Genomic DNA, 16,659 nt, shown 5'->3' on the forward strand with positions numbered 1-16,659 from the left:
TAACTAGTTTGTTATAGTAAAAGTATAGTTCATAAAAGCTCTTGGTACACAGTGTTGCATTAGCAACAGCAGTTCTTTCATAATGTAATTAAAGTGACATGATCATGTCTAACTGCTCTGCCCCACTACATTTCTGCAAAGGTTTGCTGTCTGGTTCACCAGAAATGCCAGTGTTGTGTTTCCCCCTTACCCACTCGCGGTGGTGAAATGTTCTTCGTGCCTGCCTCATGTTGACACTGCTGTAATGTAAATGAGACAGCTTCACTCTGGGACTTTGACAGTATTAACCATTTGCTGCCTTGTACAAGGTTGATATGCAACTTACCCCTGTCCTCCAAAAATTCATCCTGAATTTTAGGAAAAACAAAGAAAAATATTAATCTTCAATATAAAAATTTTAGTCTACTCGCAGAATTCCTTTGCAGCTTAACCTATGTTACAGTTTCTGTTTTTCTTTCTGGTACATCTATGGGTGCAAGAGTGGACAGAAGGCTGTGTTGTGCTGGAGTGTGGGAGTGGGGAGGGGGACAGGTTGGTGAAGGATGCTGATTAATGAAGATTGTAGCAGTGGAGGCTGTGGAAACTTGGGATATATTGCAAGGTGAGTTCCCACCTGCACAATTTAGAAAAGCTGGTGTTGGCGGGAAGGATTCAGGTGGCACAGGCTGTGGTGCAGTCACTGAAGTGAGGAAGGTTGTGTTGGGCAACATGCTAAGCTACTGGGTTTTCCAGCTGTAACCTGGTTTCAGTTAGTCAGTGGCAATTAATGTGGACAGACAGCTAGTTGGCTGTCATGCCCACATAAAATGCAGCACAGTGGTTGCAGCTTAGCTTGTAGACATGTGGCCCTTCATTGCCTGCCATAAGAGGCAGCTAGTGGGAGTCTTTTCTATTGGGTCAAGTTTTTTACCTTGGTCTTGTGAATGGTCTTCGGACTTTTGAAGGTTTTTGCTTTTTTTAAATGCTTTGTCCCTCACCTGTTCTGGCTTTTGAAATTCTAATACCCTTTTTTGGGTTTGACCTCTACTCTCCAAATTTTACCAAAGCACAGGTTGTTTGAGGAAGAGCGCTTTACTGTGGTGCATTAACTCTCCATTGTGCGGTGTTATCTTTTGGACCTACCAATCAAACTGATCTGCCTCTGCACCTGAAATCAGCGCAGTAGCTAGTCCATCTTGGTGGGGTTGTCATGTACCCTCTTGGTGGTAGCCCCCCAACAATGTAGGGATCGCACTGCTGATGGCTGAGCTGCAACCTGCCCTCATCAGCCAAGCAGTCTACTTTGGGGTACTGGGACATGGGGCAATGACTACAGTGGCCTTTGTCTTTGCGGGGTGGAACCCACGGGGAGAGCTTCCATTTGGAGTGAGTGGCATTGGGGCAGATGATCCACAATGAAACGGATCAAACTTAATGGTGGCCATGCCAACACAGTCCTCACATCAATCAGGAACAGTAATTTTTAATGCCGAGGTTTAGAATCCGATGGCATTTCTGTCATTGACCATGCCTCAAGAGGAGACCTAGCCAAGGAGAAAGGTAAGTGGACAGTTTGCTGAGTTCTTGGTTTGTTCGTGCACTAAAGGTGGCTGTTTTCCTACAACAAAGCCAATGTTTTTCATTGAAAATGTTGCAGATCAGTTTGGGGAGGTTGTGGCATTAGAGAAGGTGAGAAATCAGTCTTTGCTGATCAAAACATCACACCCTAACCAAATCGTAATAAGCTAAGTGGAATTCGAGGTGTTATCTTCCATTGGGGCACAATGCTGCAAATGGATGAAGAGCTGCATATTAATGTGCCACGGGGTGGAGTCCATTTTGTTCACCGCATAATAGAATTGACACTCGAGATTTTATCCTAGCTTTTGATGGCAACATTTTAGCTGAGAAGGTTAAGGTCATGGTTTATAGGTGTGATGCCAGGCCTTACTTTCATCCTCCGATGAGAAGTTTTAAATGCCAAAGGTTCAGACACATGTCCTCCCACTGTTCTAATGAGGCTATCTATAGGACATGTGGACGGGCATCCCATGAGGGCAGCCCTTGTGAATGATCCACTCAGTGTGTCGAGTCCAGAAGCGAACCCTCCTCATTCACTGCATAGCTTAGTGTTCAAGAAAGAGAAGAAAATTCAAGAACGTAAGACTTGGCCACCTGTCTTACAAAGATGCAAACAAAAGCTTTGAAAGACTTCATCCAATGGATATGGTATCAAATTTTGTGACTGCCATGTCATATCCATACCTCGCGCGATGACAAGGTCTCGCTTGGCAGCTCCTGGCCGTGATGGTGTCCAGGGCCTACCCTACAGTTGGGGGAGGAAACATCAGCTCCCTCATTCCCTACACCTATAGTGCCAGTGGTTCCAACACTATTGGTGAAGCCAGAGATGTCTAGTCATTTTCTTGTGTTGTCAGGGATGAGGACACATGTCAAGGTGTCCCACTCTCCAGACAAGGACCAGTAGCCACAGGCTGAGTGGCAAAGTACAGTCCTCTCCACTCGTAGAAGATAAAATGGCATAATCTCCACAGAAATCAAAGTCTCACAAGGACAAGAAGGATAAGTCGAAAGATAAACTACTTTTTGAGGCTTTGGATGTTCCGCCACATCCTAGCAGTGGTCGAGCCTATGCACACGGACAACGGATCACGCAATCAGGTGGACCATGATCTGGTAGCTCATCCTTTCCAATTGACACTTTCTCAGACCTGACTCCAATGCTCCTTCAATGGAACTGTAATGGCTACTATTGCCAATTGAACGAACTCCATCATTTATTTCGTACTTGTTGCGCAATTGGCATAGCACTTCAGGAAACATGGTTTATAGCAACACGCCTCCCTGGTCTGAAAACCTACAAATCCCACTGTACCAATTGTTCTAATGTGAAGAGAGCATCCGGTGTGGTCTGTACGTTCATACGCTCTGATACTTTCAGTTAGCAGGTGCCTCTTACCACTGCACTAGAAGCCGTGGGTGTTGTGTCTATCTGTCAATTAGGATGACAATATGAAATTTTTATCTACCTCCACAAGGACTTTTACATTATCATGAGCTGTTTGAGTTAGTGATACAGATCCCTGCCCCCCTCCTCCTGTTGGGAGACTTAAATGTCCATAATCCTCTTTGGGGTGGCAACAATATGTCTCACGGAGGCTGAGTACTGGAACACCTCCTTCCAGAGTTGGATGTCTGCCTACTCAACACTGGAACTGCAATTCACTGTGGCCCACAGAATGTTTTCAGCTATTGATCTCACAGTTTACAGCTGAGTATTTTACCCCCGTTTCAGTGGCTCGTCCTTGGCGGTCTTTGTGACAGCGACCATTTTTCTGTTGTTCTCTCCCACTCCACTCGCAGACATCTGCAACATGCTTCATCTTGGTCACTTTGGAAAGATGATTGGCAAGCTTTCTCCTTTATAGCCACTTTTGCAGCCAGTCGTGTGACAGGTATCAAAAAATTGGTACAGGATACTGTTGACATTATTAACCTACTCCTCTGGTGCATCCTGATGATCCCCGGTGCCATGGTGATCTGAAGATGTAGCCACAGCTATCAGGAAATGCAGCTGGGTGTTTCAACGGCACAAGCACCATCCCTCTATGTATAATTTAGTAGCATTAAAGAGACTTAGGGGGGGAGTTCAGTTTTTCATAAAGAAAAGGAAGCAGGAATGTTGGTAGCAATATGTTTTATCTATGTGATCCCACACCCCATTGTCCCAAGTATGTACTAAACTCTGCCACATTTGCGGCCATCCATTACCCGCATCATTTCCTGACATCCTTGCCAATGGTAACATCTTCACTGTTTCTGCGGTACTTGCCTAACGTTTTGTGGCACATGTTGCTGAAGTGTTGTAATAATTACCATCCTCATTTCGTGGAATGTAAACACCTCATTGAGAGCTGTTTGGAATCCTTCCATGCACACAGTTCTCTGCCATACAACATCTCGTTTAGTGAGTGGGAGCTTTGCAGCAGTTTGGCAGTGTGTCAACATACAGTTGCTGGACCTGACAAAATCCACAACCAAATGTTCAGACATCTTCATGCTGACAGCATGAAACATACCTTCCAGCTTTTTAATTGCATTTGGTGTTAGGGGGAATTTCCCTTTCAGTGGTGGGAAGGTATTTTTCCTGTCCTGTACCTGGGGAAGGACCCACATACTTTAACTAGCTACTGGACAGTCTCTCAGACGAATGAACTGTGTAAGCTATTCGAATGAATGGTCAACTGGTGTCTTTGTTGGTGCCTTGAGGCTGGATGGCATATATCACGATTCCAAAGTGGCTTTTGAGCTTTCCAGTCCACCACAGATCACCTGGTTCATTTGAAATCTTCAGTATACAATGATTTCACACACTGCCAACATCTGATTGCTGTGTTCTTTGACCTACAGAAGCCATATGATATCATCTGACGACATCACATCCTATCTACACTGGGGTTTCTGGGGAAATTTATCTATTTTTAGCCAGAACTTCCTATCCCTCCAACTTTTTTGGGTCCAGATAGGTTCAACTGTCAGCAACCAATATGTTCAGGAAACTGGAGTCCCTCAGGGATCAGGTCTGAGTGTAATGCTGTTTGCTATTACCCTGAGTGGTATCGCAAATGCAGTGGGCCCCACAGTCTCTGTAACTGTATGTGGGTGATCTTTGCCTGTACTACCTCTCTGCATCACTGTGCACTGCTGAGTGCCAACTTCAAGGGGCTGTCTGGAGAGTCCATGACTGGGCCCTGAATTTTCAATTCTTGGGTGTTTTATTGACAAGAAGCTAACATGGCTTCTGCACATCTGCAGCTCAAGATGACTTACATGTAGAAGCTATATGCTCTCTGCTTTCTCAGTCACTCCTCATGGGGTGCAGACCGCACATTTCTCCTGACATTTTACAAAGTGCTGATTTTATCCTGCTTGGACTATTTATGTGTTGCCTATGGGTTGGCCGCACCATCCATACTGAGCTTGCTGGTCCTGTTCACCAAACTGGCATGCAGTTGGCAATGGGAGCCTTCCGTACAAGCCCTGTTGACAGCCTCCTGGCGGGAGCCAGTGTCCCACCACTGTGGGTTATACAGTCAGTCAGATGCCTAGTCACCCATGTCACTCAACTCTGTTCCACAACCAGCAGTTAAGGCTGTTTGCGAATTGCCCAAAATTGGGTAGACCAGCTGGGATCCGACGTGATATACTACTGGAGGACCTCCAACAACCACTGTTAGTCTATGTTCCCAGGGCTCCCTCTCAGCACTCCCACCCCTTGTGGTCTGTACCCTGTCCTGTGATATGGTGGGACCTCTTTGATCCAACTCTTCTGCGACACCTGTTTCTTTCGATCCTCCACAATTATTCTAATTTGGTGGATCAAAAGTCAGTGACAGTGTCAGTTACACTTTTGCACGTGCAAGTGGACACGAGAAGCAGACTCTGCTGTGTGCCTGCAGTGTATACAGTTCAGAATTGGTTGCCATATCTCAGGCGTTGTGGTACAGCAAATGCCAGGCCTTGACAAACATTATGAGTTGCTTATAAGGCATAACCCTGTGCTATCCCAAAAATCTTTTGGTTGCCAACAGCTCTGGAAAGACTGTGACCTTCATCTGGACATCGAGACACATAGGCATTTCAAGAAATGAACTTGCCGACCATCTATCTGAAGTTTGACGCAACATTTTGAGGTTCTGGGAATTTGAATGGCAGGCTACTATGACCCAAAACAAGTTGAGAGTGATTAAAAGGTCCAACTAGGTGTGGCATACATCTTTTTAGACCTCTCAGAAGGATGTCGTTGTGTTGTGCCGACTACGCATTGACCACACGAGACTCACCCATGAGTTCATTCTGCATTAGGAGGATGGTCATCACTGCAGCTGCGGTAGTCTGCTGACGATAGTGCATGCTCTTGTTGAGTGCACCCTGCTGGCCCATCTGCAGCACGCTATTAGCTTGCCTACCTCACTACCATGGATGCTTGTGGATGGCAAGATGGCCACTACCAAACTATTATATTTCCTGAGCAAGAGTGCATTTTACTCTAAACTGTAATACTATTCCGCTTCCAGTGTTAGGTGTGTGTGCGTGTGTGTGTGTGTGTGTGTGTGTGTGTGTGTGTGTGTGTGTGTGTTGTAGTAGTAGTAGTAGTAGTAGTAGTAGTAGTAGTAGTTGTTGTTGTTGTTGTTTACTCTCCCTCTACATTCACAGTCATCATCATCTTTCTGGTACAACTGATTCCAGAGGATCTCGTGTGTAGTTTTTAACTCTGCTTATGTTATTTTATGTCTTATGAAAAGATAAACTGCAATAATGGCTTCTAGTACTGTGATTATATTGTAGCTGTTACATTAATGGTAATCCTGTTCTGCTTTTGTTCACAATGATATTTGTGAACATATCTTATTTCATCGACAGCAATTTGCCATTTTCTACGTGTAGTACCATAGCATTTAGTGTACAATTTAGAAAGGAAATGTTTTGAATAGATAAAATGCTGAAAGGATTTTCTGGCGAAAACAATGTTGATTGTACACATAGTAGCCGTAATGGTTGCTGATAGATGAAACTCTACTCCCGCTTTAGCACATTCTGTTCCATTGATTAATATACTACTAAACTGCAATTACAATCTTGTCATTCTTCTGAAAGTCTTGTTTTTGTAATAATTTACTATTACCATTTGTGGCTTGTACACAGAATAAACCCAATGATTTCCAACTCACTGAAAGTGTGTTTTTTGGCATCATAACTACCTTCTTACATTCTGGTGCATTCATATTCCTCAAAAATAGTTGTCCTTCACATGACTAGTTATCAGTTTGAACTACTCATGCAGGACAGATGGTGATAATTTCATTAATAGAGTTACCAAAATCTTGTACAGATAGAACTAGGTGCATTTCCTGTCATTTAGATAAAAGTTATACTTTATTAAACCAAGAATTTAATCCATCTGTCAATACGACTCCATCCAGATGGATACGCGTGCCAAGTGTAACATTCAGATTGTGATTTACACCTAGTTAGTGGGAACTGCACATTAACATATGAATATTCTTTATCAGAACAACCTTTAACATTGAAAACACAATAGTAAAATGCTATACTGCTCTTATTTATAGTAACAACAAGCTATAGACCTACAGGAAGTTCCTTTTCCGCTTGCAGTAAACCTTTCAAACATGTTTTTGGTGTTAACAGCATCGTGTTTAAATATCTGTGTGTAGCATGGTTGACAGCTTCTTAAACTCTTTCCATTTCTATTGTAGCATCACTTAAGCTGCTTTCTAATTCTCTCATTAGCCTAGCTATCACTACTTTGTATTCTAATGTCTTCAGGTGAGTCTGTATTATACCTAAACCCTTATTTACAGTAATCATGGTGTCATTAGCATATTGCTGTAATTCAGTTGTTATTTTATGCAACATTTTAGCTATATTTAAAAATCCTTGATCCATACCTGTAATTTGCATCATATGCCAGTCAGATGTTCTTTCTCTGTGTCTTGCTACTTCTTGCACTTGACCTGTTTCACTATTCAAATTTGAAGTATCATCATTGTGTATTGTGCCAGACATTGCTTTTAGTAGTTCACCACTCACATTCAGCCATACTCTCTTTCTTTGCCCTAGAGAATATGGGATTGTACCTGTTACTTTCTGCAACTGCTGTCTTATATTATCATAGGAAAAATTAAGTTCATAATATTCACTCTGTATATCCCCTGTCATATTGCCCCATTTTGCTTCCTTTAGCACTTCTAAGAATGTATCTTGCAACCTTCTATCTCCGTTCCTCACCTCTCAGATGTTGAAGGTCAGTTTAAATGACTGTATGTGATTTGTGAGGACTACATCTGGCTGCTGCAATAGCAATACCCCATTCGACAAAGGCAGGTTGACAATTTATTGTGCTCTGAAGATTGCTAAACTCCATCTAAGTGTCATTCTCACCATCACCCAAAGGAAATAATTTACATGTATTCCCTTCACCCTTAAGGAAAAAAGTGAGAATAAAAAACAAGACCCTTAGTACACTAAATGAATCAATAAAAAGAACATTTTCTACAATTATCAGTGTATCTCTTTTATCTCCAACTATTTATTCCTTGGTCTCAACCTGTTTGTCCTATTCTGCGGTGTGTCTTTATTTGTTTGCATTTCTAATTGATACAACACATCTGGATGTTGCTTTGTAAAGGAACATTTTAAAACAGAGTTGACAATTTTTTCTTTTGCTGTGCTACCCTCAACTTTAGTTCTCATCTTGTCAATGAGGTCTTAGTACCACTAACAGCCTTTACATATGACGTGCATTTCTTTGGGTTTTGTGAGAGATCTTTTAATAATATTCTGCTGTGGTAGTCACTGATGGCTTCACACATTGCCCTCTTGGCAGCGAAACATATTTCATACACCATCTCTGTACCTGCGTACTATCTGTCATTTAGACCTGTTACGCAGTAGTGTCTTTTTCTTGAGAAATTTCTTAACAGTTACTGTGTACCACAAACAGTCGCTCCCACCATAAACTGTTGTGCTAAATACAGATTTATCAAATTGATGGTTAACCATTCCTTTACACTTGAGCAGTACAGTGTAACCCTGCTTTTACATTCCCAGAATCAACGTTTCCCCGCCGTTTACAACATTTTTTATCAGTCCCATCAGATTTCCTATGCCCACAAATGTTAATTTGCAACCAATTTTGGATCAACATATTTTTCATTTTCCTGTAATTTATGCATTACTAAAAAATGTTTGTGGAGAAAAATAGCACCGGCATGATGTTGACCGTCTGGTAGTGTTTACAAATGTTATGTGGTTAAGTTTCTTGACACCACAACACTCGACTCAGCGGACTGGAAGTGGTAAACATGTAAAAGATAGAACAATTCGTGCCATATCTCCCACTGCTGCCAAGCTCTACTTGGCGTGGTGGCTGATGTGAGAAACTAGGTTCATTCGAATGAAGATATTGTGACCAATCACAATCATTTCCAAACTGTCTCTTCTGCACAAACACAGTTTTGTGATTGTTGTGATCATTGTGACACCTTTGTCCTACCATATTTAGTGTGTTTTGGCGTATGGCCTCTTGGAGCGCCAGTTGACACAGTCATTCACTTTGCGATGCTCAAATGTTTTTAGTTAAACACAGCACAGGTTACATATTTCATTCATGCTGAGCAAAACGCGTTTCGAGAATTTGTTCTCTTGTCAAATGCAGTATTTACGTATGTATTTTTTGTGATATTACACAAACAGACAATGTGAGTGATAGTTTGCCTGTGTGCATGGTTTTCTACATAACTGATGAGGCACAGTACCGTATAAGCTCAAAAAGACGACAACAGTGTAAGAGACGCAGACATTCAAACACCGCACAAAATACTTATGTACATATTTCCACTTGATAATGAGAAAAATTTCTCAAAACACATTGTGTGAAGCATGAAAAAATTGTAACTAGTGCAGTATTTCATTATTTAAATAACGAATGACAGTTGCTGGATTTCAGACACATTGATTATGACATATTAAATTGAGTCAAACATTCCTACGTCCCAGTCATTTATCAGTTCCAATTACATCAGCAGTTTTTATTAGATAATAAACCTTCATTAGATAATAAACCTTCATTAGATAATAAACAAGTCCCTGACAAGTCTTTTGATGCCTGTTATGTACTTGTATGAAACATAATGTGCAAGGGGGTATCCTATACATAACTTTGACAGCATAAAACGTTATTTCCCAAATTTCACATTTTCCTGCATTTTACACCATTTCTTTGAAGTCCCTTCAAAAGTGTAAAAGCCGGATTTCACTGTAGTTCCTTTACTTACTGCGGTCACCCAGAGCAAAATATTTGTATTTCCACAGTGAGATATAACAACAGTGTGTCTGTATCTAATTTGATGAGCATATAATTATTTATATTTGTTTTAGTTGATCTTCTTTGGTAATCAGATTGTGTTACTCAAAAATATGTGAGTAGTTCACACACATGTAACTTGTATATGAGCATATCAGAACCATCCAATATAATATAATGTAACATAGTATAATGTATCTTTTTCCTTATTTCATCTACTTGTGTGAGTAACATGTGTACAACTATTATGCAAATTAACTGTTTTCTTAATCCAACAAGGAATTTTAAAGTCTGATTGTCAGATTACTGCTGCAGATCTCCTTAAAAGTTATTTTTGTTCTGGCAGGTGATGGCTAATAATTATTATACTCAACTTATTGAACTGAAATGGTGAAGTCACATTTTCGTTATTATACTAAGAGTACCCATTTCATTCTAGTCATATGGCAATATATTTGGGCAATCTTTAAAAAAAGTCACCTGCAAGATAATTCTATGTAAAGAGGAAGCTGGGTAGAGAGGATAAGCCACAGGGCTTCACCGACTCCATTCCTCCAGTTGTTCTGTTCACATATACCCCATTTGAGAACCTCTGGTTGCAGTGTTCAGAAATCATAGGTGGAAAAACTGGTAATAATGGAAGTCAGAATCAGGGTGGGAAGCGCGTTCAGATATTCTAATGGATAAGTTTCTGTTGCCACAATGCAATCATTTATATTCTGTAGACTGGTTTCATAAATACTGCTTGTACTCGGTGTTGCACCTGTACTTAACTCATTTCTTTTCATTCAGGTTGAGGCTGACCCACTTGCATTCCCAAAGCAAGAGATCGAGTACATACCTATTAAGGAAGAAACTCCAGTAAGTACTAAAATTGAGCTGTCTTCAGAGCTTGCAAAAGGTAATGTGGTTATGCACAGAAACACATTGTCTTCTCGAGTGCTGGGTGATTCTGTCCCTCTCTCCCAAAGTGATGGCTGCATCATTTTACTGTTGCTTGCTGACCTGCGCACTTTGAGCATTCTCACTGCTATCTCTCTACAACATATCATTTCACTGCAGACTTTGCACACCAGAAGCTCATCGTAACCAAACACACATGATAATGTGCAAAATCAACCAATGGAAAACACAGGACGGAATAAAGACAATACATGAAAAGGTTAGATTGCTACTCACCTTATACTGCAGGTGTTCAGGCGCGCACAACAAAAAGACTGCTAAACAATAAGGTTTTTGCCAAAAGGCCTACCTCTGAAGGGTGCGTTTGAACTGCAAACATTACCTTGTGGAAGGACTGCATCAGCTATCTGATTTGTCCAACTACAAACCCTGCTACAATGACCCTATGTTAGAAATCCAGCAGGGTCTCCAGTGTCCTCTCAAATCATGAGGTCCATCCCAGACCACCTCCCCTGAGTCTACCTCTCTCACCACTTATACCACTCCCTATGTTCCCACCTTCTACATGCTTCATGAAGTTCATAAACCCAATCACCCGGGACACCTCATTATGGCCAGTTGCTGTGCCGTCATTGAGAGAATCTCTGCTTTTGTAGACCGAAACCTTCCATCCTATTACCCCAGTCTACCCTCCTACATAAAAAACACCAGCCATTTCCTCCACCAACTGTTCACAGTTCCTGTTCCTTCATCACATGGCGACCTACTCATCATTCCTTTTTAATAACATCCCAAATGCCCTTGGCCTTGCCACTGTTGAACACTAAGTGTCAATCTTGTCTTGAAATGATAAACCTGAATTGTCACTGTTTTTTCCTCAAGCTTTGAAACTCAATGTGCTACACATATCCCTTACTGTCGAGCAGTGACAACTGTGTGGGTAAGAACAATCTGCCCATCATAGTTCAGAACACATGATACCGTAAACAATAAGATGCATGAAAAATTGCCATGACATGCATGCCAGTTAAATGTATTATTTTAAATGCCACCAAATGCTTCTAGAAAAATGTTATGGTATGTCATACACCCATAGTTCAGGAGATATGACATCATAAACACTGAGATGTGTGAAAAACTGCCATATAGTGCATGATGTTTAAATTTATTACTTCTCTTGTAGTAACTCTAGTCAGAACACATTTTGCAGACAGAATCCACATATGCCACTGAATGTACCTATAAAATTATATCATTAAATTATGCATAGTTCAAAACATATGATGTAAACACTGAGATATGTGAAAAAATGTCACTTCATGCATCGTATTTTAATTCATTTATTCTTTACTGCTAAGACACTCAGGCAGTCGAGTCAACTTCGGAAATCACTGGCATCTGAGAGTGCTTTTGACATCTTTCAACTGTGAAGCCCAAACAGCTGTAGGTGATAATGATGACAGTCTATTGAGCTATGAAGAGGCATTGCCATAGAATCGTTTACATAATTACTTAGCAGGGTAGCGCAGTGGTTGGCATACCAGAATCGCATCCGATAGCATGACGGTTCAAACCCACATCTGGCCATCCTGATTTAGGCCACTAAGGCAAATTACTTAAGGCAAATGCTAGGATGGTTCCTTTGAAGGGCCACAGCCAATTTCCTTCGCCATAGTTCCATAGTCAGAACTTATGCTCATCCCTAAAAGACCTCATTGTTGAAGGGATGTTAAAACACTGATTTCCTCTTCCTCCATTTACAAAATTACATTGTAGGCATGCATACGCTACGCACAATGTAGAGAAACTGCCTGGGATTATGTTTCATAATTTGGATTCTGTACTTACACATTTGTGTATTGTGTGCATTTCTCAAAGAAATTTTATAATTTTGAAGGTATATCTTGAATACGTGGAATTGAAATCTTTTCAGTACTTCACCCCAAAAGCAGTTCATTTTTTGTTTTTGTTTCTAGTGGCAAATTGACAAAATGAATACCTGGGTAATGCCCAGTTTTTCAGGTAGGTATCTAAATAAAAATCATAAAATTAGAAATTACATTTGTTAGCTCCACCATTACTTAAAACACTATTAATTGCAGAGGACACTAAATTAGAAAGAGCTGGCTGGCTCTGTGTACATCATTGGCTATGTATTGTAGAAGGGGAAGATGTTGGTTGATGTTCACGACAAGACTTAACACACAAGAGTAAATCTGTTTACTTCTTTTCATTGTCTGCAGGAGTGGGACATGCCTGATGACCACTATAGTATACATGATCCACTAAGCATCACTAAAGAGGTGAGTTGTTATTATGTTGTGATGGATAATTGCCCTGCATAATGTAGAATAGAAATTTAATTATTCTCTATAGAGAAACTGGATTTTAAACATGTATACTAAAAGTCATGTCATAACTTGCTGGAAACAATCACGAAAACACAGTCTCTCTCAATTAGGTATGGATGGTATGGTGTAAAGAAAGTTAATCTACTCCTCTAAAGTACTTTCATTAATACTATAAAACACTTATTATTAAGATATTATTAAGATATTCAGTAGCATATTTCATGACAGGTGAATTGGTCATCGAAGCACCATACCATGGCCCACACGTTTACTGGATCTGATGTCCCCGGATTTCTTTCTGTGGGGAAAGTTGAAGGATATTTGCTATCGTGATCCACCAACAATGCCTGACAACATGCATCAGTGCATTGTCAATGCATGTGCGAACATTATGGAAGGTGATCTACTCGCTGTTGAGAGGAACGTCGTTACACATACTGCCAAACGCATTGAGGTTCACTAACCTATACCTTGGTCTGTGCTTCATTATGGTGTTCACAACAATCTACATTCCAACAAATAAAAAAGTGCATAAAAATTGTCAGTGTTCTGTTCCCTTCCTGTTTGCACTTGAATGACATTACATGACTGGACTTCATTACGTTATAGGATGAAGTCCACACATAGTACCAGTAAATTTGGGTGAGGATGAATCTTCTGTTCATATGCTTGACTGCTGCATGCTCCCTTACTTAAGTTGCAAATGCAAGTTACAGATCGGCCTACACTACTGCAAAATATGCCTTTTACCTTTGATCACAATTCAAATTGATTTTTGTAATTTGTGGCTTAAAAAATGAGTGTGATGTTCCCAAGACACAGATACCCCTCTAACATTAGACTGGGAAAGGCAATTATGTCATCCAGTTTCATTTTTGTATCACCAATATTCATTCATTGTTAGGTGATTGAATAGTTGCAGCAGAAATTTAATTGAAACTTCCTGGCAGCAGAAACTGTGTGCAAGAGCATAGTTTGGCCCCAGAATTTTGACTTTTGCACAAAGTGCCTCTTTAAAATCGTTGTCCTTTTCTCTAAAACTGATAATTCAGCAGATAGTGAAGAAACCTCAGCAAGTTGTGAAACCTGGTAACTTCTACAAAATGATGGCTGATGATGACATATTGAGAATTAAGTTTGATAAGTGTTTCTTTATCATCCACAGGCTGTACTATAGGTGCACGGTAGAAGAAAACTTCTACATGCAGAAGGCATTAGAAGAAGAAAAATAGATAAGTGATACACCACACTATGCAGTGGCACACTGCTTAATACATTAAGGGAGCTATACAGAGAAGATGACACAAACAGGTAAAAACATCCCTGCAAAAAAACACAAACGTGCACACACACACACACACACACACACACACACACACACACACAGGAAGACAGAAAGTAGATAAACTTCAAATATCGCTCCAAACTGAGATGAAAACAAATGAGCATCGATGGTGACTAGACACGTGTCAGCAGCCTAAATACTGTTTAATGATGTGAAAAAGTGTAATTTGTTAGTGAAGTTCCATAAAACATTATTGTGTTTCTGCATTCATTTCCACAACAGATGATAATGGATACTGAAAAACTAACTGTAAGTAAACACAAAGTATGGTCACAAAAGTCTTTGTACAGTGAAATTACATGTCATAGATAAAATGATATGCTGACTTATCAACAAAACTCATACTAACATCTTGCAGTTGCAGATGACAAGCTACCGGTATACAGTAATGACAAGAGAGCCTACAGAACTCAAATATTTCAAAAAAATTCTTTCACTCAGCATCAGACCAACAGCTCACAAACTCAATGTTATACAGTAGCTTGAATGGAACATTACAAAGGAAAATGTTTTACATCCTCATCATGCAGACAATCCAAAATGAGAAAATAGAAGATTATCTAAGACAAGCCAATTTTTGTACCTGAGCCTCAGGTCACCACCAATGTCTCAACAATGTTAACTTTCCCTGCTTCATCTTGTTTATGGATGACATTACTTTTACAGTGGAAGAAATATTTAATGGCCACAACCATCACCAGTCTACATATGAAAATCCTTATCAAAATAAAAATCCTTATCAAACTCAGTAAAATGGTGACTAGGAAAGATTTTTAACAAATGTCTGGACATGAACTGTCAGTGACATCTTGATTAAACCGTTCTTTCCACGTCCTTGAATAAATGGACACAATTATTTACAATTTTTGCAGGTGGAATTGTCCAGAAAATGTTCATGTCCCAAGGTAACCCATTTCTGTTTTTACATAAAATATAGCTTTTACAGGATTTTTCTTGGTAACACAACCCAAATATACCATCACTTGAAAGAAATTAAATTGATATTGTTACAACTGTAGTAATATATATTGTACTGAACTGCAGTGCAGGATACAAAAGTCCAACATTATAGTTGTTATTCAACCTGACATACATTTTTAATAGCTTCAGTTTTTATTTATTTATTTTTTTAGCGGGAAAACATGGATACACACCTTAGTTAGCTTCTTCCACTCCTTCCGACAAAAAGCAGTGCCATGTTTCTGTACAATGCAGTGTCCAAACAGTCACATGCTGTTCTTGAATGCTACCTGACTAAATATTTTACATCAGTTAAAAGTGTGTGGGCTATTTATGAAATTTTTAATAATACAGAGCAGTATTTAGTTGTTAGTAAACTTGACTATAATTAAATCAGTTAATTTACAAAGAGTAATAAACTTCTGGTTGTATTTTTGTTTGTTCAAACCTTAATGTTAAGTACAACTTTTTAAGAACTTAGAACAACAACTAATAAGTTACGCAATAGTTGACAAATTCCAGCATTATATTTTAAATTTGTAATTTCATATCTGAATTCATTCTAAAATAATTGTTATGATATTATGAAAAGGATAATTGCTACTCACCAACACGCACACATGCGTGTACGGTTGCATTATGCCGGCTGGAGAGGGTGAGGGGAGAAAAGAGACAGGGAGTGGGAGGGAGGCTTGGAGGAGGATGGCTGATGGTTCACGGGGAGGAAGCAGGTGTGTAAGATAGGAATTCACGACAGCAGCACATGTCGATGCATGTGATACGGCGTGACAGTCGTGTGGATGGGGTGACAGAGCAAGGAAGGGAGACTGTAGGGAAGAGGGTGTGGATCCAGGAAGAGTGCAGTTAGGATCTTCACTCTTAAATTATTTACATTCTGCCAGAACTTTCCATTTCCAAATTAATTTGGTATGTATTAACATATGTTTCTACTTGCAGGCAAACACACATAACACTGAGTCTTGAAATAATAGTGATTAGTCTGGTTTTTTGAACAACCAGCCTTATTTTTGCCGTCATTTTAAGTCTTTTAGTCTAAGGCGCTACAGTCATGGACTGTGCGGCTTGAGTCCTCCCTTGGGCATGGGTGTGTGTGTTTGTCCTTAGGACAATTTAGGTTAAGTAGTGTGTAAGCTTAGGGACTAATAACCTTAGCAGTTAAGTCCCGTAGGAGTTCACACATATTTGAACATTTG

The 16,659-nt window shown here is 40.1% G+C and overlaps 1 protein-coding gene across 12 annotated transcripts in view; it reads left to right on the plus strand.

The window, feature by feature from the left end:
* Nucleotides 1-16,659, plus strand: part of LOC124551077 (gastrula zinc finger protein XlCGF7.1-like) — a 430,243-nt gene that overhangs the window by 21,599 nt on the left and 391,985 nt on the right. For 9 of the 12 annotated variants that reach the window (XM_047125998.1, XM_047125991.1, XM_047125992.1 and 6 more), the window contains 2 exons: nt 10,679-10,747; nt 13,033-13,092. In XM_047125998.1, coding sequence (XP_046981954.1) covers nt 10,679-10,747; nt 13,033-13,092 — 129 coding nt within the window. Of the gene's footprint in view, nt 1-10,678; nt 10,748-13,032; nt 13,093-16,659 lie in introns of those variants that run through there. The other 3 variants (XM_047125993.1, XM_047125995.1, XM_047125994.1) reach the window with 3 other exon arrangements.

This window comes from Schistocerca americana, chromosome 9 (genome assembly GCF_021461395.2).
Source record: "Schistocerca americana isolate TAMUIC-IGC-003095 chromosome 9, iqSchAmer2.1, whole genome shotgun sequence".
Taxonomy (NCBI): Eukaryota; Metazoa; Arthropoda; class Insecta; order Orthoptera; family Acrididae; genus Schistocerca; species Schistocerca americana.